Source organism: Lytechinus variegatus, chromosome 8 (assembly GCF_018143015.1).
Source record: "Lytechinus variegatus isolate NC3 chromosome 8, Lvar_3.0, whole genome shotgun sequence".
NCBI lineage: Eukaryota > Metazoa > Echinodermata > Echinoidea > Temnopleuroida > Toxopneustidae > Lytechinus > Lytechinus variegatus.
Genome location: NC_054747.1, coordinates 12,719,913 through 12,746,193, shown reverse-complemented (window position 1 = coordinate 12,746,193; position 26,281 = coordinate 12,719,913). Strand labels below are relative to the sequence as shown.

The following is a 26,281-nucleotide window of genomic DNA, read 5'->3' as shown; positions in this document are numbered from 1 at the left end:
AATCCCCCTGCCATCATCAAAGAATCTTTTATCATGAAATGGTATTAAGCCCCACTTCATCCACTCTGTGCTGAGTTATAAACACTCGCCAAAGATTTACGCTAAAAGGAAAACCTAGCATTACAAAACGACGTTCAAAAACTCGACAATTTGTACATTTCTGCTTCTTCGTATGTGATTATATAGAAATTTCGAACAGTTGGGAACTTCAAAAACTGTTATATGATTCGGATTTCTTGTTTGAGCAGACGGTGTGATCCTTACGCATCAAGTAGCAATAAAATTCTCCATCGTGTTTGTATGGTAAACAACTAAGGCAAACTTTCGACGTTATTTTGTGAGAAACGCCGGAAAAGGTAAGTTTTGTATATTCACTTTCTACTTCAAATCTTACACTTTTATACTTATATTTATAACCCCATTCCATCTCTGTTATGAATTTGTCTGTTTGATTCAGTTTCGCATAGTATTATACATACCCCAAAGCATAACTATTTAGTTACCAAAAAGTTACAAAATGCTGACTTTTTTAAAATGATTAACAATATGTGAGGAAAATAGCAATGTCTTTTTTCATTAATTTTGTTTCCTTTTCTTAACTAAAAAATTAAGTGTGCATGTGTGTGTGCATGCGATTAAGTTTTAATAAGATAGGATTATTTACGTCTGGGACCGATGTTTAACATTACCATCCGAAAGACGTACCGGGGGCTCGAACCTGACCTCTATTTCATGTGTTAAAGTGTGTTTGGGAGTTACTCACGTGGCGAACAATGTCCATGCTTTTTCATATTCCAGGTTGGTTGGTTTTTTTATATATTGATTTGGCAGATCCGTAAATTCTGTCGGCAATCTTGTGGAAAGTTTTTTTGTTTTTGTTTTAGGACAACCGAATACGCATTTGATAGTGTACTGATAAATCCGTTGACGTTGGTTTTTGTGTATTATTCGTTTAGAACATAAGATATTGATTCTGATATATATATGAAATGATGGGAAAGATGACAGTGATGCTGCTGCCAGCCGATGATGATGATTACGGTGATGATAATGATGATGGTGGTGGTGGTGATGATGATGGTGATGATGTTGTTGATGATGATGATGATGATGACGATGATGGTGGTAATGATGATGATGATGGTGATGATGATGGTGGTGGTGGTGGTGATGTGGATGATGGTGATGATGATGATGGTGATGATGATGATGATGATGGTGATGATCATAATGATGATGATGGTGATGATGATGGTGATAATTATAATGATGGTGGTGGTGGTGGTGGTGATGATGATGGTGGTGATAATGATAACAGTGATGATGAGAGGGACAATGACAATGAATGATACGGATACTAAGAAAAAGTTGTTAAAGTAGCAATGATGAAAACGTCATCAATGGTATATTAGAAAACAGATGAAGATAAAATAAATTTTAAAAAATGTATGGAAAATAAAAATGCGAATTCAACCTTGAAATATCGTTATTATTGATGGTATCATCATCTGACTTATCTTACACAATTATAATCCGGTGGAGGTGACTTATAATCTGGTGATGAATTCATTTCAGACTCTCAAAATTTAACCGATTGATCTACCGTCTTTGTTTCTAATTTGATAAAATTGCCGATTTGACACAATCTGTATTCTTTCTCAAAGTTTTAATTTGATAATCTTGTTTTTTTCTCTCTCTTCATGTTACGATAAAGGTTAATCTATATAGAAGTATTGTAATTACATGTTTAATTTTATTGCTATTTTGTGTTATTCCATGTAGGCACCATCCAATGTAGAGAACCTCTCGACAGTTTTTTTTAAATTCTTTGAGGTGATCCACAGGTATTGGCTGATGCTCAATTTTTACATTTCTTTTGTAATGTTTCTATTGCTGTCATGCTTGTCATTATCTTGTCATGAAATGAATAAATGAATGAATAAATGAATAAAAATATTGATAAATAAATATGTTAATAACATAATCTGCTTGAACCATACTGCAAATGATTTATATAAACGATAAAAAGGACATTGCCGTGTGACGGAGGATATCGACCAACAAATAGACTGCGTTGTGTCGCAAAATTATTTCGAATAAACGGGCACCTAGATACCACAGCATCAACAACATCAAATATGGTTTGGAATAAGGGGTAGTCCTGTACAATCTAGAAACATAATTTAGGCCTAATCAAATGGCGCTTACGGGCTCAGCTGCTTGGATCTAATTTAGAAATTATTGTTCCACGGTTAAAGTACTTTATCAGTTTTTCATGCAAGTAATTATTTCACAATCACCGATTTTTAAAGCATACCCCTCTGCCCGGTATAATTATGTACGTCAATCAATTAATTTGAGATCTTGCCAGCAGCGTCTGTGGAGTTTAATATTCCAATAATCTAGCTTGATTGGGGAAACGGAAATTGGGGCAACTGACGAACCGCTTTATCATGATTATATTAAGCTTGAGAGTCTAATTTATATATTTTTTTCTCGTTAATGTTCCCATGCAGTATACCCATACTCCTCAGTTTATCAACCCGAATACGATTATTTTCTGCTAACAAATAATAATCATGATGATAATCATAGTAATAATAATAATAACAATAATAATAGTGATAATAATAATACTAACATTTCTAAAGCACCTTTTATTGGAAATGTGCAGAGAGTTAGCGCATGCTCGCCCCAAAAAACATTTTTACAAAATAAAACCAGATCGTTATATAAATATCATTTCAAAATCATTTAAAGGTTCACTATACTGCCGTCCTTAAGTATATAATATATATTAAAATATGGTAAATATATACTGTAGATTCTACATTCTACTTTGATCAATATTCAACGTTCTTGAACTTCTATTCGTGATGTCTACTCAGTTGAAAACAAGATTCATTTCACATAATGATTCGGATATGGTATTCTCAAATAGCTCAATCACAACTCGAAGATATCAGGTATACAAAAAGTAAACGCAAAGTATATTTGCCAAACTAAGATAGTATCCAAATTCCAAATCCATAAATTCATAACACAACGTCATTCTATTATCCGTGGTAAATTACCACCATTCTCTAGGCTATCAATTACATGTACCAGCCGTTTATATATAGAAAGTCTAAGCCTTAAAATAAATTTGTAAGCATATACTTTATCAAAATTAAAACAATAGGCTAACTTTACACCAGATGAGAAGTTATTGCATTGCACAATGTGCTTCATTTCTCTATTGTCTTGTTTCCAATACCCTATACATCCTTCTAAAAGCAACATTAATGGACCTTTAATTATTAGAATATGGCTCAATTTAATTGGTTATCAATGGTCACAATTGAAGGTTATGTAATCACAAAATTAATGTAATGAAAGAAAGAGTCGCTTAACGCCTGGCAACAAGAAACGTTGCTATTTTGATAAGCATAAAACAAATTCAGTATATATATATAAGCAAATCTAACGGGTGTACTTATTTGTGTATTTAGCACTTCTGCCCTTTATTTATACCTTCTTCTTCCTCCTTCTCCTCCTCGTCTTTCTTCTCATCCTTCTTCTTCTGCTTTTTCGTCTCCTTTTTTTATTCTCCTCGTCCTCTTCCTTCTTTTCTTCTTCCCCTTCTTCTTCTTTTACTTCTTCTACTTCTTCTTCTTCTTCTTCTTCGTCGTCATAGTCTTCTTCTTCGTCGTCGTCGTCTTCTATTCTTTATCCTTCTCCTTCTTTTGTCCTTTACTCTTTCATCTTCTTTTTCTTCTCTTTCTTAATTTTCTTTCTTATGTTTCTTCTTCATCTTCTGTTTCTTCTTCTTCTTCATCATCTTCTTCTTCTTTTTCTTCTTCTTCTTATCATCATCATTATCATCATCACACTATCATTATTTTCCTTCTTCTTTTTCCATCCTTTCCACTCTCTCCTGCTCCCCCTCTCTCTACCCCCCTTCTCTCCGTCTGGGACTAAAAAGTTCTACTACGATTGGAATAATACTTCATTTCTGCATGCCCGTGTGCAATTTCGAAAATAGTATGTAGACACCTTGGTTACGCCAACCAAAAATTTTAAGGACAGTGCAGATACTTTGTTGTAAGTGCCCAATATAAATCTTTCATAAACAAATATTGTTGCATGCAAATAAGAAAATGAAAATATATCAGTCAATTTGAAAACCTTGATTTTGTAAAATGTAATTCAATTCGATTCACTTCGCAAAATAACATTCTTAGTATCAGTTCCTCCCTCTACGTGCAATATTGGGACTACTTTGATTTTTCTTACGTAAAAATAATCACTGTTCATTAAATGCAACGGGGATTATCTTGTTTCTAAACGGATTTCAGTTAAGCTCATGGCGTCAGAACCACAAGTTCAAGTGTCAGTGCTTATAGAAAAGAAAAGAGAAATCGATCAGTTCAAGGACATCGCAGACCCTCTATTACAGACGTTCCCTTGTTAATACGGCCAGTTACGTAATTCGCTCTTGACCTAGTTATTTTTTCCTTTCTTATCGGCCTTGAGATAACGGATGTATCGCAAATGTAATTTGCTTTTCACTTTTGATGAAATTAACATCGTAATTAACGTCGTTTATACACGTAAGCAAATTAAAAATATAATAATTTGATTTTATGAGGAGTATACACTGGCTTTCTGAGTGCAAAACAGTCCCTGCTCCTTTTTTTTTTATTTCATCATGATTTGTTGTTGTTGTTGTGTTTTTTTTATTTATTTATCTATTTTATTTATTATTATTATTATTATTTTTTTTTTTTTTTTTGGGGGGGGGGGCTTGGAGAAAAGGGTTGGGAGTCTTTAATTACAATATGTTATGTTTTGTAGGGTCGCGAATATTCAGGCCAATCTAGTTATATGAATTAACACATGTTAACCGTATGTTTCCTCATCTCTGGTAACCGATTTTAAAGGTAGGCCTAAACAAAGAAATCAATATCATATTTACAAAATAATTGAAAAAAAAAAATCGGAGTTTAGGAGAAATACGCAGATTACTCGTAAAATGACCAAGTATTGTATTTAGGAAAATTTTGAAACTTTCAAAACATTGAATTATTCATTTGATGTAAGATATAGTATATAATTTCGCACCCATACTGGTCCTTTATCATGTTTATTTTTAGCACTTAATATGAGCTTTATGAGTGCATATCAGATCACTCTCACTTATATTTTATATTATTTCGTTCTATGTTTTTTTAGTGGGTAGGGGCTGGGGCAGGGGTTGGAGTTATGTAAATACAATTTTCTGTTCTGGACAGTCTTTAATATCTCACACACTTTGAAATGTAATTATAAAGGTCCAGTACACTCATCTTTGTCGGGGAAAAAAGCCGATGCGATGAGGGAAGATAAAATCAGTATGTTTATTTTTTCAAGATTCATAGTTACAATTTGCGAGAAAGCAAAACAACCGAGTAAAAGATCAATTTGTTCTCGAAGAAGGTTCAAGTCCTTTTGTTTTGAAAGTGATTTGATAAAAAAAATCATTTTGATTAAAAACAAAAAGTTGGGGGGGGGGGGTCGACGCGATATACACAATTCTTCCCGGTTCGCTAACCATCTGACTGCTTGTTGCACATGAAAAGGAAGTACAATTTCATGGGGAAATTTTGTCAACCCCAAAGGGCCCTAAGTGACCCACATGGCGATTCCTCTTGCTCGCCCTCGAGTAGATTTCTATTCTCCATTGTGACGTGCGCAATCAATACAGAATACCAATAGATTCGTATCGAATGCATGAAAAGAAATTAGAGAATACTTATGACATCCCGACCCTCCAAACACTGAACAGGCATGCATGCAACGAATTTGACAGAATGAAAGCAACAAGCAAAAGAATTGCTATCGATTTTTTCCGAAAATACGTCTGTACATGTACGTGTATACAGGTATTACCACTTGTATTTATAACAGTGTATAGGGCTAGAGATTTTTGTTGTTGTTATGTACACAAAACAATATATGGAATATAAAGACGAGTGTATCAATCATTGCACCATGTATTAAAAATCATAATGATTAAAAAAATATATATATACGTATGCGTATCACCATATGCAGCGATATTATATGCTCTTATGTGTCGTTTAGCCCAGTGTAATAATGTTGGTGCTTTCAGAAACAAGCCAACATGCACATTATGTTCAAGAACTTCAGGGAATACTGCATAAATTTTCTTTCTATTTATTTATTTATTTTGGTTACAAATCAGTTAACAGAGAAAGGAGAATCATTTTGTTTTAGCGAATAATTCTTAACGAAAACAAAAAAGATGTCCATTATCGCAATACTATATAGTAAAACGCGATCTCAAATGTAAAACAACGCTGTTTACTATATAGTGAACCTCACAGTACTTTTTTTTTTATTGAAAACTAGGTATTGAAATTCAAACCTTGTTGTTTAAGTTTTCAAAACCTTTAAGAAATTGTTTGAACATCACATGTAAGGTTTATTGTATATCATAATAAGGATTGTCTAAACATATCTAAACTACGTTTCCACTGGGTAGAAATCATGAAATTTTAACATCGTTTGCGAACATGCAATTACCAACATCGTTTGCGAACATGCAATTACCATCGTTATACAACGTTGGGTGCTATTAAAGGAAGAAGTTAGTTATTCCACAAAAGCTTTGTGCATCTTTGGTGACGTCGACTGGAAAAGGAAGAAAATAATACTCCTCAGACATAAAAGAATGACAAGGAAGCGAATTCTAACGATTCTAAAACCGTTAAAAGACAATTATTTGAATCATGCACCATACCTAAATGCTCAGTCGAGACGAAAACAACTGTCATGACTGTTTTCAGTAAAGTGAAATTAGGGGCTTTTAGGTTTTAGCAAAGATACTCAAGCATATGTATGTTAACAGTCAACTTAAAACAAGCAATCTAAAAAAAAAAACGGAAAGCCCCCGGCATGATGTTCTTGGCTAGTAGAAAATGCATGTTTTTAATGTAAATTTGAGTATTCTTATAAAATTAACAAGCCAACAATACGATGGGGAAAACAAACCACCAATTAAGATTAATTTTTTTTTCATTGCGATGATTATGTTATTTGGAAGTCAGATAGGTAATAAGGCAATATCAAACCATCTGGCAATATGAATATTTAATGCATAAAAAGTCGTCACCGATTATTTTTTCGCGAGACATTTGTTGATAATCTCAGTTTGTCGTATTTAGAAGATCTTTTTACCTTTAATATTCATCACAAGATGAATGAATGTACCGATCATATGTTGGGGGTTGTAATGATTTAGAAGTCTCTTATCAAAAATTAAGAGAAAGCCATTTTAATATATCTTTTGCTTTAGATTTGTGGCTATCTTGATAGTTGACTGTTATTGGCTGTACTCTCTGGAAGAGTAAACATCGCCGATACAGAAGCAACTGCACTTCGGAATAAAATAAGGGATTGATTTCGATAGAATCAGCTATCAGGCGTATCCTCTGTGTCAATAGTTGATCCCTCCCCTCCCCTTCACACCCCCTACAAATCGAAATGCGATCGAAGGCATTCGCAATAAATCCGAATTTAAGCTCCCTCCCAACCCAAGGCGGTTTGCTACCCGAGAAACCATATCAAATTAATCCATGTGTAATTATTATTGCCATTTATTGATCTAAATACTTTTTATAATCTCCCCGCTTCGGTAGATTTGTGCCTCGTAAGGTTTCAGAGTATTCATGTTCCTTTTTGATAAATTAAAGAAAGAAAAGGAGGGTCCGATACCTGTTTACGATGTGAGAGAAAAGTGAAAGAATTTTGATAGGTAGATTTTTTAAAGGCAAATGTAGAGAAGAAGAAAAAGAAAAAGAAGAAGAAGAAGGAGGAGGAGAAGCAGAAGAATGGGAAGAAGAAGACCAAGAGAAGAAAAAAATAGAAGAAGAGGAGGAGGGAGAAGAAGAAAGAACAACAACATCAACAACAAAAGAAGAACAAGTAGAACGAGAATAACAAGAAAAGAGAAAAACTAAAAAACATAGAGAAAGGGCGATAAGGAGTGGAAATTTAAATTACATTATTGTTTTTCCTATCACGTGCTAAAAATTATAGCAACTACTCAGAAGCAAATATGACCAAAATAGGAAACCAAGAAACAAAATCCATCCTCTAATACCCCCCCCAAAAAAAAAAAAAATTAACATGAAGAGCATTTTTTTTCACAAAAAGACATGATTGATGTTAGGCAAATAATGTGACAATGTGACACCAGGGAGCGGAAAATCTTCCTTGAGTCGCAAGGTCTTCAGAAGTCTTTGGAGAAAGGGCTTCTCATCTAAGATAAATTGATCGAAAAGAACTACATGCAGAGGCTACCTCATAATATCATTCTAATTTGCACATCGGTGTTTTTTTATGTAAATCATGTAGCCCTAGCTTGCGTGCATCCAATTTAGGGGGCGATTTAGTTCTTGAATGCATTTTCTACATTCCACGCACTGTCCTTGCCTCTGGAATATGTGCTCGGTGCAAGTAAATTATCTTTAAACCTTTGAGAGAAGGTCGGGACCCCCATGGGACAATATTTCGTTTTGGGAACATCAAAATTCATTCACTAGACATTTTATGGATTACAGAAATATAGGTTAAAAAATTAATATATCAATGGGGTCCACGGGAACCCTATCTATATCCCCTACAACTCGTCAATAGCGTGTTTTGCAATCACGACTGGGATAAACTCTACATCATAGAGAATACCATTCAATTAAAATTGAACAGCTTTGAGCTCTTTGTCGAAAATTGGTGAATCTGGGGGATGTCTCATGAAGGACTCGTCGGACGTTTTATCCGACAGTTACCATAGTAATAGTGCTTCTCGGCCAATTCCAATCAAGGAAAGTTGTCAGATCCGACAACCTGTCGGACTAAAATGTTGATGAAACGCTCCTCTTATTAGCTGACTGTATTTAAATTCTGAGCTGACGAATAATTTAAATACATGTATGTCGTTTGTCCGGAGTCAAGAACGAAATGGCTATTTTGATTCACCGATATTTCGACATTGACTAATTTGCATGAAAGGCATTTCTTACAACAGATATGCTATGTTGTATATAAAAAAGAAAAAATATAATTATTTAAAACGGACTACAAACCTTTGATTACAATGTTTCAATGTTGCTTTTACACAGATCTTAGGATGCTTGTTCCAATTGCATGATTTAGGCCTACCATATTCCCAGGCACGATACAAGGACATAGCAACGTAATTATGTAAACTCGTGTGACAGTGCTGTTACAGAAGCATAATTCATGTTAGTGCATATGAATGAAAAAGATGGATTTTTCCTCTAAAGACTCCGGACAAGATTGCACTGGGGTTTTGTATTCGGCTTAATCATCAACTGACGTTCGATTGAGAGGGCGATTAAGAGAGGTGGAATCAATAGTGATTGTTACGTAACAATGCCTTAAAGACGTACCATGAAGACTGGTGCGATCGATGTAATGTATTTGGATCACAATGTTCGTACATTCTGTCCAAGTCATTGTTGTGAAGTATTAATGTAAGTGCAATTAACTTGAGATGAAAAGAGTTTCATATGGCGCTTGAAGACTTTCTGGCATATGGGCCTATTAAAAAAACAAACTATAAATGAAGCTAATATCAGGCCTATCTTTTGAGAGAGAGTGTACGATTTGGTTCAGCAACTTTCTATGAACAATGCAGTCGTTGTCCCACCTATAATAAGGATTGGATTATATTTTATTGGCCATAATCAAAGAATATTATATTTCTCATTGCGAAAACCATCTTTCTAAAGGAAACGTCACTTTAACTCAAACAGCAACGCCATAAACAACAACAACAACAAAAACAACAACAACAAAAAGAATTGCAATGAAAAAAGCCCCGTAAACCATAACATCAACCCCGGTCGAAATTCCCAAATGACTGATACAACACACAAACGTAGTGTACTAACAGGTCATGGTGGATTTTGTTTAGTCCATGCGCTAGTCGATATTGATATTGTGTGTGTGTGTGTGTGTATTTGAGTTTTGTCAGATGTGTATCAGTCAGATATGATTATTTACGTCTGGGACCGACCTTTAACATCACCATCCGAAAGACGTGACCAGGGCTCGAACCTCTGCATCAATTTGTAACTTCCCCACAGCTTGGATTACAGGCGCACGCCACAACGCCCAGTTAATATTCCAGATATTAAAAAAAATTATTGATGATAAAGATTGAATATTGTCTTTAAATTTCATATTTATAATATTTCTGATAATTCTAGTAACATCCTCGACTAAACGGCGGTATACACATGTATACTACATGGGCGCATGCATCGTTAAATTTAAATTTCCGTCTTTTTGGCTTAATTTAGCTAGTCATTTCGTAACCTCCTATTTTCAAAACCTGTATTTTGCCATCCTGTCTGGAGCCCCCAAATATCCACCGAATATATCGTAGTTCAGCCAGAAGCAAATTACATAAATTTACGGTGATTTATAGCAAAGCCAACTCCCCTTAAAACATAAGAAAAAAGGAGGAAATGGATTACATCACTATTAAACTCCACGAAGACTCGACATCGCAGTAATATGCATCAGCTGCAATGGAGGCTCTAGTACGGAAGCTTGAAAAAGAAGACGAGATAATATTTATCGACTCTCACTGGGCACTGCATTTGATTACAACATTCTAATAGTAAAACCAGATTGCTAAGGAAGCATGAATGCTTATTAGCAATCAACTACAGTACCGACGGCTTAAAGTCCTCTCAGAGGGACCTGAGGATTTAAATGCCTTGCCAAAGGGCACTAGCGCACTATTGTCAATTGAACCCGGGTCACCGTAATAAGAAACCCCCGCTCTACCAACTGAGCAATCGCGTCTGTAGCGTGTCCCTGTAGCTACCAGTTAGTCTAGGCCTACTATATAGTTACTACCAAAAAGATCTGTATGTGATTGATAATGTTCAGGCTTACAATTACTTGAATCAATAACTCGGAAACACTTACACCGGGATCCTGCTTCATATTGACTATAAGCCAATGAAATTTAATGATTTCAGTAGCTTGTAACTGGCGTCGCAGGTTTGCTTTTATAGCATGTTTTATGAAACTTGCACCTGGTATAATGTCACATTCATGAAACCAGTAATTCATCATTATAATTGAGTAACTGTTTATTCCATATTCATGATATTGTCTTTGTCTTTGCAGGCGTGTTAAGTGATAGTTCGTCAGCTTGGAGTGAACTGGAGATTTGCCACGATGTCGCGAAGCAGTATATCACCCCTGGTCGAGAACGAAGCCAAGAACGAATTTGCCAACGCGTGGACGAATGGAACAGCGCCCCCTATGACGCCCCAACGTAAAGAGCTCGTTGAACTACCACCCCTGAAACAATCAAATGGAACACCAGTAAATGGTACTCCACTGGTTAAGCGGCATATCGTACCTCCAAAGGCCATGGAGACCACAGTGTCTTTGGAGATAGAGGAGAATGAAAAAGGGATGAGCTCATTGGACTACAGGAAAGACATCGACATGGAGTTCTATGTTCTTCTTGGACCTCTCATCAAGTGCATGTCATTCTTCGGACTATGGCATGGTTATGTTGTTGACCCAGTGCACAATCCGCCACCTAAGACGACTTTCAAGAGGATCTTTAACCAGAAGAACTACTGTATCTTTGCCCAGGTGCTCCTGTGGTTTAACACTCTTAGGTACGCTCCGGCATTCTTTGTTGGATCCTACATCGATCCGATCAAGCTTGTCCCAAAGGTCATTTTCTCTATCTTCACACTGCAGTGCGCCCTCAACTCCTCCGTCTTCTTCTACTGTTTGTCCAAAAAGGACAAAGTGTCCATCTTCTTTCACCACTTCGAGTTGGCTATCCAGAGCAACCCTACAACGGCGGTGGATAAGAGGTGGTTGAAGCGAGCCAGTTGGGCATGCACCGTGGTCGCCATCATCTTCATGGTCGTCCACTGTCTCAACCAGGCTGCCAACGCCTATCTCCCAATCGAGACCTTTCGCAACAACAGCCTGGTTTTCATCGCCCCCATGTACTACAGCGCTCCACTACACGCCTTCTTCGGCATCATCTACCTCTACAACTTCGCCGCTTGGATCTTCCCTCTTCTCTTCTTCGTGCTCATCTGCATCATCCTCTCGCGCCAGTTCGTCAAACTTGATCAACGCCTCGAGAGGTCCCTCCGCAAGGCCCGAATCGACGGGTGCTTCCCGAAGGATTTCGAGGTTCTCCGAAGACAGCACGAAGCGCTTGCTACTGCGTTGGACACATCCAATGATGGTCTCTTTACCTATGTGAACCTGGTGACCTACGCGACTATGGCTCCACTAGCGGTGTTCTTACTTTACCGGATCATCACCTCACCGTCCTATCAACTTGGTCTCTCTGGATGGTTCTTCTACTGGACTTGGATGATCAATATCTTTATCAATGTCATCATCGTGTCATGGTTTGCTGCTATTACAAGTACTAAGGTAAGTTCCCAGTCTGCCAGAAGGGCCCTGGGTCGACTTTTTTTTTTTTGGGGGGGGGCGGGGTGCTGAAGTAAATTTGACAAGCAAAATAAAAGGGTTTCGCTACAGATTTGACACACCTACCAGAATCCCAGGGGGTGCTGTATATATGGAAAGTAATATACGCATGGAAAATCTTGGGGGTGGGGGCGGGGTGCTTCACCCCAGCACCCCCGCTTCCCAGGGCCATGTCTACCAGTTAGTTTCTTTACCGCTTTCACCTAATAAGAAATATTATATGTTCACAGGAAAATGCATCTGAACTGTGTGTTTTTTTTTTATAATAAAAAAAAAAGACTTGGCTTTCCACAATCGGTTTATCTACAAAATATATACTCTCCTGATTTTACCCGATCAGGGGTCCGTTGCAGAAAGAGTTGCGTTTAAACGCAAGTCAAAAAATCAATCGCAAGTCCCAAATGCGCGCTGTTGATTGGTTGAAAATCAAGTTGCGCATGATTTTTAGAGTTGCGATTGATTGCAACCCTTTCTGCAACGGGCCCCTGATAACAGATACATAATGAAATGAATCCAAACTTTTCCAAACTGGGGCCCGTAACACAAAGCTTCGCAATGATCGTAGAACATTTTCTACGATTGATTCCATTAACTACAATGTAAAATCAAACGTATGATTGATCACTAATACACATTTGCTCTACGGCGGCCGTACGGCGAGTCGAAAACTGCCGTTTTATTCACTTGTATTCAAACCACTTATGTATAGCTGGTACAAAAAGTGTTAAAATGGCTGTTTTCGACTCTCCGTACGGCCGCCATAGAGTAAATGTGACCGATGTATACCCTTTGTGTTACGGGACCCTGGATACGAATTGTTAGTTTTCCACAAGCAGTCAATCGACAGAATTTCCGTCTTGTACACCAAAAGGTAAAACGGGATCATACTGAATGATTGATACCCCCGCAATATTACAGGGTCTACATATGTTTTTGTTTATTAATCTATCTGTCTAAATTACTTTATTGAATTATTTTGCCCAAATTATATAAATATCGTTCACCTCTTCTGTTCTCTCTCTGTCGGTCTGGCTTTCTCCCCTCCCGTTCTTTCTCATCTCTCTCTCTATATATCCTCGAAATAACCCTTCGCATATTTTTCTCTTTCACACAATTTCCTTGTCTGTGGATTTATTTAATTCCAACCATGAATCTCTTCTTTATATCCTTGCAGGCCCACGATCCAAGGGAAAGACTCTTCTTGGTTAACCTGTGGAATATCACCAACGAGGAAATTATGCAGGTGAGAAAACAATGGTCTTAACAGACTAGCTTTAACTGCAGTCACATTTCCCTTACGATGTCCACACGGTGAGACGGAAACGGCCGTTTTACCAATGTCTCTCCGTCTACCACATACATGAAGCTGGTGCAACTACAATTAAAATAGGAGTTTTTAACTCGCCATACTGCCAACATAGGCAAAATGTGACTGCACCGTTACTCATAAATTTCATCTAACCCGTACAATTGTGTTATGTTATTTTTGTATAGGTTTCACTTTGTCATATAGACATTATTGTTACTTTCTGACAAAACCCCCCAACAAAACAAACACCGATCGATTAGGATTGTACAATTTTTCGACATTTCCACGTTATGAAAAAGAGAAAATGAAACTTAAAGGGGAAGTTCACCCTGAAGAAAACTTTGTTGCAAAAATAGCAGAAAAAATAGTAAAAAATATTGGTGAAGGTTTGAGGAAAATCCGTTAAAGAGTAAGAAAGTTATTAGAGCTTAAAGTTTTGGATTTGTGACGTCATAAACGAGCAGCTGCCCCATGTGTTATGTAATATAAAATGCATGAATTTCAAATTTTGCATGGTTCCTGATGACTTAATTTTGTTTTCTATTCATGATTGGATGTGAAATGATTTGTCTATTGATATACAAAAGGTACAGTGAAAACCATTTTCAATTTTCTTAGAAAATGGCATTTCATTGATTTTTTACCATTCGCTATGTAGGAATGCTGCTCGCATATGACGTCACAAATCAAATAATTGAAATTCTAATAACTTTTTAATTACTTGATGAATTTTTCTCAAACCTTCGGCAATATTTTTTATTATTTTTTCTGCTATTTTTACAATAAAGTTTTTGTCAGGGTGAACTTCCCCTTTAAGTCCTTGCATTTTCGCTTTCGACTTTTGTGTCCCTTTTATTATTATCGACTTATCCATCGACTCTTTAATTCATTCATCATCCTTTTTAATCAACTATTCATTCATACATGGTGCATGCAAAGTTTATTAACTCCAATGATTCTTAATGGAATTTCTGCTACTATTTTCTTCTAAACTTGCTGGTCCCCGTTGCTAGGTAGTTATTGATTTTGATATTGTCCCCTCACCAAAAAGAATTGTATATCTGATTTTATCAAATGGACCCCAGCAGATTGGCCTGGCACAGAACTGACAATGCTTGTGGTAGATGATAGATAGAATCTCTTTTCATAGGATGTCAAGGCTATTCTTTTGATATGGCGCTCTTTGGGCATATACCATTCAAAGCGCCCAACACCAAAATTTGACTCCTCAAAGATTTTATGGAGATCAACTAGTAATGTCAACTAGACTTTTCAGACTAGCTATGATTTAACTGATATATTACTGATGTTAAATCAGGGACTATTATTATATTAGGATTCGTTTCATTTATAAGTATTATCGATTCTATTTTTTTCGGAATCAGGTCTCTCAACTCAATTGTTGTTGATGTAAATTTCCTCTCTTTAACTACACAAACCCTATTATGTCAACAACAATTTCAGCTTGATTTTAATCTCTTCTAACTTGTTGTAAGATCAGGGGACCGTTTCATGAAAGTTGTCAGCTCTGACAAGTTGTGTTTCTCCGACAGTTACCATAGTAACAGTCAGAGGCCAGTGCCTCTCAGCCAATCAAAATCAAGGATTTCACTGAAATTGTCAGCAGTGACAATATTTAGTCAGTGCTGACAACTTTTATGAAACATCCACCTGGGCCTGGATCTCAATAAGATCATTTTAAGTGAATTATAGTGAGTTTTCTTTATGACGTCATAATATTCATATCATTTTTTAATATGTATATGTTTTTTTTTCAGATGAATGTATTCCTGAACAGAGTAAGCGGGGATCCTATGGGATACACGATATTTGATCTTGTTACCATTACAAAACCTTTCATATTAACGGTAAGTGCATGTAGACATGTCATATGTTAAAAGAAATAGAATCACGATTCATTCCGTTCATGGATAGTAATGGAAAATACTTGGAGCTAATCACGAGATCCCCCCCCCCAAAAAAAAAAAGAAGTCAGAGACAGTGAGCATGCAGAGGAAGACAAAGATGGTAGAATTGAGACAGAGGAAAGAAGATGCACTGCAAAAACGCCGGTATTAATTTAACACCAGCTCGGTATTTATATAGCGTTGGAGCGTTGTGGCCCAGTGGATTAGTCTCCGGACTTAGAAACAAAGGGCCGTGGGTTCGAATCCCAGCCATGGCGTAATTTCCTTCAGCGAGAAACTGATCCACAGTGTGCTGCACTCAACCCAGGTGAGGTAAATGGGTACTGGTAGGAAATAATTCCTTAAAAAGCTGTGAGCGCTTTGAACGCCTAGCTTGGCCGGGTAATATAGGAGCGCCTTGAGCACCTAACAAGGTGGGTATGTGCGCAATATAAATACCCTATATTATTGTTATTATTATTATGCAGGAAAACACCAGATAGGCATTTAAACACCCAATTAGTGGTAACCAATATCGATTACATTTGAAACTCGTTTCAACTCTTTTGTTGTGTTTTCCAATATAGATACCGGGCTGGTGTTAAAGCAACACCGGTGTTTTTCCAATGCGGAGAGAGTTTGAAGACTTGGAGAGGGAGAGAGAAGGGGGGGGGGGGTGAGAGAGTATGGCGGAAGTTATGATGGATAGGTTGCTAGATTAAAGTTTATAAACTACAGAATATTCTCAATGTATTAATAGGGTTAGAAATGCATTAAAATATGATTTGATGTTAGATAGCGAAACGCAACATTTTTGTGTGTGTCTTTATATGGAGCCAATTTTATATAAAATAAAACTGTTCTCTTTGATTCAGAAAACAAAATGGTAACAAAAATTCGTTGCACTTCTATTCAATCTACTAGTAATTAATTTTAAATTTATCATTCAGGAACAGTGGGATGAATAAAAAGTAATTGTTAATATTCTCCGTCTTTCTTTTCACTCCTAGATTGGTGGTCTCCTCCTTACTTTCTACGCCATCATCTCCGAGTTCAATGCATGAAAAGGAAAATGGTATTCACTTCACTTTGAACGGTTTTGTACTTCATTTAGAGCACTTTCCACTTCACCTCGAGTTGTTTTCACGCCATTTAAAGTGGATTTCAGGCGTTTGAGCGTCGGCCATTCATTCCTACATGTACTAGGTCACTACATCGACACCAAATTAATATATTTGGAGTGAAATTTCGCTACTTCAATCTCCTCTATTTCCTCCAGAGTTAAATTGGTGAAACCGGAGGAGGAGGCTCAGTCCTCTGATCTTAAATGTGATGAAGAACAATAAGGAAAAAAACACAGACAAATATGGAGAAGAAAAGACATAAATGACGTTAAAAAATTATATGGAAAAGAGATCATCTTTCAAGTGACTTGAATAATTCTTAAATGTTTTAACCTAAAACTAAATGGAATTCGTTTATCGGTCACCCCTACTGCTCCCTCACCCACTCACCCACAAACAGGCGTGTTTCATTTCACTTCCCGCCAAAAATCGAAACACAATCAAACTCATATTTAATGCTGCGAAATTGATACCAAGGGCTGATTGAGTCTAGCCGTTATTGATTCTAAACCCCGTTATCTGTATTAGTAAATAACTCCTCTAAAACAGTGTTTGATATAAGGGAAAGTCGTTGAATTGACGCTTAATCGGTACTCGGACCCCGTGAAGAGCCTCGTCATGACTGTATAAGTCGCTAATATTCTGGTTCTGAGTTGGTTTAAAGTACGGATTTAATTTGTCTACTATCGAGCGAGAGAGTAATCATCAATGTAACATTACTTTAGGGGAAAAAGGAAAGAGCTCACGCGTACATATCTGCTAACTTGGTAAAGCCCTGATGCATTATTTAGTGGTGATATTAAATGGAAACCGAAAGACCCAAAGGAGGTGTAGGGTTTTTCAGGCATTAATCTACCGAAGATCTAGTGGGCTATCATGGAAAATAAATTTCAAAATGATCACTCTTAGGCAAAGTTAACATAATAAGGTGGCATTTAAACCATCAATTAAAATATGCCTAATGATATGATTATGATAATCTTCGATGCAATAGTCGCAATTAGCCAGTGATTCACAATAAAACAATGCAATATTTATATGCAGTAAAGAAATAATATTTGGCTCCCACCGGCAAACATTCCTTGCTCTCTTTTTATTCGATGTTCAAGATGCTGCTGCTGAAAAAAAATTGTGTTTGCATCGTTGTCAATATTTAAATCTGAATTTAATAACGTTTTATTTCTGTAAATACGCGTTAATAGCATTACACTACATTGGCGAGTATCATGTATATTCTATAGTCACGGTAGTATTGTAAATCAAAGTTTAGTATCAGATGTTCGTGTTTTTTTTAAACAGAAACAGTTAAGACACAAGTAAATAACTGTTTCAAAATAGTTTTGTTTCCTGAATGAATATCATGCATTGCTGAGAATAGTTGGAGCCACCTACTGCTTTGGCCTATGTGTATATGTACATTCCTTTTGCTTGCCTTATGTCTTTCAAATATATCTAGAATTTTATGAATATATTGTTGTAAGCTAGTGTGTCTTCTATTTATCATTATAGTGTTGCTTTTTAAAAGAAATTTACTGACAGGAGGCAGGTAAAGTAGTTTTGATTCGGACATTTACCGTGTCAAATTATTATTTTTTAAACAAAGGGGCATTACATGCAGTTAATTGATTAAATTGCAAGCGTAAACGTTTGCCATTTTGGATCACTGATACGAATTTACGACTCACGTGACGTAGGACAGTAGTTGGGGGCAAAATGTTCTGAGGACAGGGAATTTGCGCTCTCGTGTTTGGATCAGAAAAAGCTACCAATCACCGCTCGTCGTGGTTTATGAATTATGACATTATCCTCTTAGGCCCGTATTCTGGAGTAGGGTTTAAGTTAAACTCAGGTTTAAAGTTGTGGTTTAAGTATGGATGGCCAATTGTTACATAAATCACTAACAGTATAGATATCATATTTCAGCTCATTTGGCTCTTAAATCATTCATGATTATCTAGGAAGTATAAATAGATGATTTTTTTCACCATCGATGAATCAGGAAAGAGCAGAGTAAACATAAGAAACGTACAACTTAATAAAAAAATTTGATACTTTTGGCTTTCCATACTTAAACCACAACTTTAAACCTGAGTTTAAGTTAAACCCGACTTCAGAATACGGGCCTTAGAGTTTTTCCTTTGTGAGATGGCGCTCTCTTAAAACCCGTGTATACCTTTAATTTTCTGCAGGAAATATTCCACTAGAAGGTGTAGTTAAAAGTCAAGTCAACCCTGGCCAGAAAAAAGGTTAATTTCAATCATTAGAGAAAAATCAAACAAGCATAACAATGAAAATGTCATCAAAATCAGATGTAAAATAAGAAATGAAGTGAAAATTTTAATGTCATATAACTTTCCGATTTTACATCCGATTTGGATGAAACTTTCAGTGTTATGTTTTTTTTATTCATATCAACTTTGTCATGACATGCATACCTCGTTCCGTTCTGTGGCAGGACGAGGTAGTGTTCTATGTAAACCAGAGTATACAATGTTATGCAGGACAAGTTTTAAAAGAAGGTGTCATATTTTTACAATGCGATCGGTTGCTAGGGCGAATGGCATGCCATTGTACCCAATGGTAATTGAAATGGTGGAATTATAAATCGTGTTTTAGACAAAGGAATCATTGGCCTGCGATTGTAGTACGACGATTCACACTCAACAAAATCTAGTTAAACAGAGTGTATTTAGTATAGTATTGAACACTGTTGAACAGGGTCGGTTTCATAAAACTTTTCATAATAATAAATTTGTTATAACTGTTTAAAGCTACTGAAATCCTTTGATTTGATTGGCTGATAGTGAATTCATTATTGAAATTGTGCATTTGTTATTATAAAAAGTCATCATGATGGAACGGGTCCCATCTGGGGGGCGTTTCATCAATATTTTCGTCCGACAAGTTGTCAGATCTGACAACTTTCCTGGATTCCGATTGGTTGAGAAGCAATGTTACTATAGTAACTGTCGGATAAAACAGGACTTGTCGGATAAAACGTCTGACAAGTCCTTTCATGAAACACTCCCCAGGTCCTGGTTAACAATAGGGAGTTTTCGCCCCAGGATTCAGAACACTTTTAAGAACATAGAAAATACATCGTCAAATCCCCTTAATGACAAAAGGCAATCAAAATGTCTTTGTCGAAATTGGTCAATCAAAAGAGCAGTTTGTCCTGGACGCCGGACAAGCGACAAACGTGCAATGTTTTGTCAGCTCCGTAACCTCGGACGAAACTGCTGTTTTAATGCAACAATACTCGACAAAGACCCCCGACTGTGCATTGTAGATTTGACGGGCATTTTCAATGCATCTACTGTGTTCTTGGGTTCGTCCTGCGTCGCGATGCAAAACTCCCCATTGACAATTCAACAGAAAATGATGATCTGTTATCAATGTCGTAGTAAGAATGCTGTCGAAATCTTTCAATATGAGTGTTGAGTGACATTATCGTGAATATCTGGTGATACATACAATTTCATTTATATAATCACGTGGACTTGTAAATGTTGTTGATATTAAATATTGAAATTTTGATAGCTTAAAGTGGTTGGATGTGCGTTTTCGTCTCATTTGTCCGGGGAGAGGGGTTGGGAGGGGGGGGGGGTGTTCAAGAGAAGGGAACAGGATGAAAGGGAATTAAGGGCGGGAGGGATGTGGGATAGAGTCAGAGGGATTGGAGATTAGGGCAAGTGGGACAGGAAGAAGGGGGGGGGGTATGGAGGAAGATGTGGAGGGAGGAGGGGGATAAAGGGAGGATACTATGTAGATAAGGAGATGGAAGAGAGAGAGAGAGAGGGAGGGGGCGAGAATTCACGTTTGTGTGCGGAGAGTGAGATGGGAGGGGGGATCGCGACCTGGACAGAGGGAGGAAAGGGGGGGGGGGGGGTAAGAGTCAGAATACTTGGGATCTGTTGAAAACCTCGTTCACTGATACACATTTACCGGTCCACTGCATCCATTATACTATCTAGAATAGAGTGGCAAGTGGACATGATATGTCACCTCTTTCAGACTCTTCTTTAATTTTATCCCTCACTCTTCCTCTTCTTCTTTTTTGTTGCAGTTTTTGTTTTTTCCATCTTATTACCCGTCTTTCCCCCTCTCTGTCTCACAACCCCCCCAAACTCGTCTCTACCTTTTTCCCTAAATACCCCCCCTCTCATCCTCTTTGCAAATCCAAGCGGTGAAACTTTTATTCATCTGGGGGGGGGGGGAGATCTATCCCCCCACTTGAAAAGTGTGACGTCACGAATTTAGGCCAGCGCACACAGCCTCGATCTCTTTCCTTTTAAGTCTGTCTCTTTCAATCTTTCTGTCTACTGTATCTATTCGTCTTGTCCTCTCATTACCTGCCCCTCTCTCTCTCTTTCCTCTATTACTCCCTCTCACTTTATGTGAATTTCTCTCTTGGGCGATTCCATGCTAAAAAAATAAGCCATTTTCACAAGTTTTCAACCTGCTGTCTAAAGAAACAAGGAACTTCAATTTATTTTGTGGTAATACTAAAGTACTACTGAATTGTCATGTAAAAATAAAATGGCAACCAACAAAAATACCTTGATCAATGGTGAATTAGAGGGGAAAATGTTGCGTGTCGTACGGGACATTTCTGAGTCCCGTACGTCACATCACATTTTCGCCTTTAATTCATCCACAATCAATGGTGTTGGTGATCAGTTTTTCACGTAACAAAGAAAATTTTATTGCTCAAGCATTCAGCTTAAAGAGTAAAAATTAAAGTCAAAATGTCCCGTACGACACGTATCATGGAATCGCCCTCTTACACATTCTCTCTTGCTCTGTACATTTAATAATAATAATATATAGCATTATGAGGCGCCGATCTATCTAGTTGCCTATTCAGTGGCGCACTATATATTTCCTTCCCACCTCTCTTTTCCCATCTCTTTCTCTTGTTTTATCTTGCACTTATTTTCCTTCTCTTTCTCAAAGTTGGCCTTCAAGTATTTTTTTTTCCCGCCAACAAGACCCAGCTTACTCTTTTCAGTACTCATTTTAAAAAACATCTTTTCCAATCAAACAAAATCACACAAGGAAGCATTAGAAGATGGGGAAATTTAAGTGGGGGTAATTATTTGGCCCTCTACGCCTGTCATTACAAAGTTAACTTACTACATAATAATAATATAGGTATATTTACCCAGGGTAGCCACTTCAGATTCGAAAACTGTTCTACCAGCGGGACCTGTTATTAGGATGGTACCTGGGTTGGGTGCAGCACAATGTGGATGAGTTTCTTGCTGAAGGAAATTACGCCATGGCTGGGATGCGAACTTACGACCCTCTGTTTCAAAGTCAGAAGACTAGTCCACTGGGCCACAACACTCCATTGTAAACATGTAAACACTACATGTAAACACAAAAAGTTACACCCAAAACAAATTCGAGATCTACAGTTGTATATTACAGATGCTTTTATTTATTTTCAAGAAAAAAACAAACAAAACAAGGTACATGAAATAGGACGGAAAATGCACTCATATCATACAAAATTTTTCAAAAATATGCAGATAAACACGATAATTATCGACAGACTTTTCTGAATACATAGATTCTGTATAGATTTGTTCTTTGAATTTCAAATATAATAAATTTCTGAGTAATTCCAATGAATCGTAAAATATACAAGTATTCATATTATTTCTAATATACAGCTCTACAAGTAAAATCATGGAATGCATAGAAAAAAGTGATATTAAATTTGATCAAGGAGTATACAGCAATCAAACACAAATTGGAAGAATTAAAAAAAAGTTCATTACACATACAGGGGAGCGTTTCATGAAACAACAAGTCTTTGCTTTACACTGACTGTTGTTATAAACTACCAAAATGCTTGTTCCTGATTGGCTAAGAGCAAATTTGTCAGTGAAACCGACCATTTGTTTCACAAAACACTCGACAGAATACAACATTTCCTTCGATGTTCGGCACACAGAAAAGGAAAATATTAAATTCAAATACGACAACTAAGAGTAAGCAATATAAACAATCCATAATTGTATTAAGTTATTACAAAATCAACTTTAAAGAGAAAAGTTTTTTTTCCATTTTCGCTCTCCTTACGTCATCGCCATACATAGATAAACATAATTGGAAGTAAATATGGTGGTTTTCTTTTCGTTTCATCTCCAAATAACGACAGAACATCGCACAAGTGATACACAAATCATTTGAAATCATAAAAAGAATATAGTAAATTTGAAAGACAATGTATAAATTATTCATTTGTTATTGTAAAATGCAGTGGAATTAACATTCAAGGTGATTGATTTATATCCAATGTTTGGCCAATTTGGTCAGTTCAAGGTGATTTTTCATTTTCTGGAAATTGTTCCTTGCAGAGAGATTACTTTGCGAATTAGATCAGATCTCATCTTTAATAAGACACATGATTCATATTACATTAATTATATTTAATGAGGTGATTCTCTTATTGCTTCTGAGTATCAGACATGATTAAATCGATCAATATTGAAATATGAATTCCGATCAACACTGATTAATTACAGAATAGAATATAAGTGCATATTTGAGCTGTGAATTTGTGACATTATTTTATCATAAATGATCCCATGATAACAATTGATACTGGGCTATTATTTCACAACATTTTCTTTAATCTCCATTTAAATAAATGAACAAGTACATACAGGAGATTGCATCTGTGATATGATTGTATTTCATCTAAATGATCCCATAATGACATTTAATATTGCTAAATTATTACTTAATAAATCATTAAAATTATTGAACAACAATTTTAGACTTGGTACAGGTACATGTACATCTCAACAATTTGATTTTATGATTGGACATACATGATTGGATGAGTTAATACAAAAATTACATCCCCCTTTTTTTCTGAACTAAAAACTGATAACAAACTCTGGACGGAAATATCAGGGCATCAGATGAAAAGCTAAAAATAAACTAACCAAACCAAGATTAAATATAAATACCTGACCATCTATGCCAGCCACAGCAATTTTCCCTCACAACTTATACTTCATGGCATAAATATTTCAAAAGAATTTGACTAGCTGAGCGTGTGGGCACTAGAGCGAAATTTCTCAACAGCTGTTTAAAAGTCATAAATTCTGTGAGCAGATAATCTCCATACTTTTTTGAATAGGTGGGAAATGCAAAGAAGAAAATTTCACAATATCGTCTTACTCTACATGCATTCAATATCACACACACACATACCAGGTACTAACTGACTAAAAAAATCGATATATTTCTAACAAAATGAGTCTGCAAATGTGCTACAATAATTTTACATGTAGATCTGTTGAGAAGTTTTCTCATTCTTTCTTTTATTCAACAAAACTGTTCTGCAAATACCAAGAAATAATATAACTACAGATTGGTGCATCATTCTCCAATGTGAATAATGGTTCTCTACCACTTATTCTATTTGACACAAACACAAACATATTTTTCACCTAACTCTTCATAAAGTTTTTAAAGAAGATATAAATATGATAGTCTATTTTTGAACAAACTGCACAAAATTTTCACTACAAACACACACAAAATATCTACATATAAAATATATACTAAGTTGATATCATTATATTCTTTGCACAAATGATTTAAATATATACAAATCTCACATAGCTGTGTTCTTTTGTGAAAATATTCATTACTAGGTATATCCTTTGTTCTTTGTGATAAATAAAGATAATCTGGACGTCACAGTATCACACAAACGGTAAAAAAGGACGGGAGATATACAGGAATGAATGGTATACACATTTAAAAAGGCACCAAGAGACGTTGATCGATGGAAATACAAAATTTGGTCAATAGGTATTATTTCAATCAAATACTTGATCATTGATTGAATATACAATTTAGGATCATGATCCATAATTAAGAATTCACCATGTGAATAAAAATTCATGTGCTGAAAATAGTATGTACATGTGTGAGTTTTGTAGAGACAATTGTATTCACATAGTGGTGAATAATTTATCGGGATGAACCTACAAATATCAAAGTTATGATGCATCATCATTGTCATAATCCTTTTGTCAAATAGGACTGGCACTTTAAAGTACAAAAATGCAATTGATTTTGTGGTAAAAAAAATAAGGCTTTCATCAAGTTAAGGTGAATGCAGACAGGAGACAAATATCTGCAAATATTGTTGAAGTCAAATACAATGCAGTGTTCTCTATCTTCCTGGATAATGAAAACATTCGACACTGAATTGTAAGGTGTTTTTACATGATGATTAACTATCAATAAGAGCAATTGAGAAGCGATGATTAGAGAAAGTTCACCAAGCAACAAAGCCTGCAGGCCCCGCTGGAGGGTAGTGCCGTTGACTTAATTACGAAGCTGCTTCCTTCTCCTTGCGTTTCTTCGCAAGCTCCGCCTCCACCTGATCGATCTTCTTCGTCAGGTTGGTGATCTTCATGTCCAGCGCCGACGCCTGCATGCGGAGGACGTCCGCAGCCTTCTCGCCTTCGCCGGCTGCCTGGGGGCCCTCCTCAGCTCGCTTGATGCCTTCCCGGGCGGCCTGGAGATCCAGCATCGTCTTGGCCAGCTGGCTGTTGAGTTGGTCTAGGTGAGTGTTGGTCTGATTGATCTGTAAGTCGATGAGCTCACGTTGGCTCTTCAGACTCGAAGTTCCCGTGATTTGGATGGTAGGTCTGGAAAATGGATAAAAGAGAGTCACCACCTTGTTAACATTTGCTTAAAGGACAAGTCCACCCTAACAAAAACATGATTTGAATAAAAAGAGAAAAATTCAACAAACATAACACTGAAAATTTAATCAAAATCGGATGTGAAATAAGAAAGTTATGGAACATCACTCACTCACTATTTCTTTTGTATTTTATTTATTTTCTCGTCATTGTCATGTGAAATGAAGTTTAATTCCTCCCTGAACACGTGGAATTCCAGTTTTTTTAACATTTTGTGCTTCAGGCAAATAAGTCCTAGTCGTCAAATTCGTAAAAATTGAAATATTGTATAATTCAAACAATAAAAAACAAAATAAATAGTGAGTGAGTGACATCATCGAATCTCTCATTTGGATGCAACTGGCTCGTTCACATAACTACTTTGTTAAAAACAAGCGAAACTTTGAAATATCATAACTTTCTTATTTTACATCCGATTTTGATGAAATTTTCAGCATTGTGCTTGTCTGATTTTTCTCTATTGATTCAAATCAACATTTTTCTGAGGTGGAGGTGACCTTTAATCATCATACAATTTATTAGTCTGTGATCTTTGTGGGGCATCGTAGGTGGCTATGGGCTACGTTTTTTTTGTTTACATTATTCACAGCCTCTGTATGATGACACAAGTTAGGCATCATGGAAAGTTGTGGCCCGGAG

The 26,281-nt window shown here is 36.4% G+C and overlaps 2 protein-coding genes across 2 annotated transcripts in view; one reads left to right on the top strand and one right to left on the bottom strand.

Annotated features, from left to right (window-relative positions):
- Nucleotides 1-14: 14 nt before the first annotated feature.
- LOC121419993 lies at nucleotides 15-18,016 on the top strand. Its single transcript, XM_041614502.1, has 5 exons — nucleotides 15-356; nucleotides 11,212-12,501; nucleotides 13,733-13,801; nucleotides 15,646-15,735; nucleotides 16,785-18,016. Exons 2-5 carry the CDS (start codon nucleotides 11,263-11,265, stop codon nucleotides 16,836-16,838), a joined length of 1,452 nt encoding a protein of 483 aa, XP_041470436.1. The 5' UTR covers nucleotides 15-356; nucleotides 11,212-11,262; the 3' UTR covers nucleotides 16,839-18,016.
- Nucleotides 18,017-22,313: 4,297 nt separating this feature from the next.
- The window catches only part of LOC121420662, a 187,285-nt gene continuing 183,317 nt past the window's right edge, over nucleotides 22,314-26,281 (bottom strand). Inside the window, exon 156 of the mRNA XM_041615325.1 lies at nucleotides 22,314-25,585. Coding sequence (XP_041471259.1) covers nucleotides 25,264-25,585 — 322 coding nt within the window. The 3' untranslated portion in view covers nucleotides 22,314-25,263. The remainder of the gene's footprint in view (nucleotides 25,586-26,281) is intronic.

Excerpts from the sequence above, each read along its gene's own strand:
- LOC121419993 (XM_041614502.1), top strand. The coding sequence starts at position 11,263 with ATGTCGCGAAGCAGTATATCACCCCTGGTCGAGAACGAAGCCAAGAAC. Across the intron at positions 12,502-13,732 it reads CTGCTATTACAAGTACTAAG|GCCCACGATCCAAGGGAAAG; the intron begins GTAAGTTCCCAG and ends ATATCCTTGCAG. Across the intron at positions 15,736-16,784 it reads CAAAACCTTTCATATTAACG|ATTGGTGGTCTCCTCCTTAC; the intron begins GTAAGTGCATGT and ends TTTCACTCCTAG.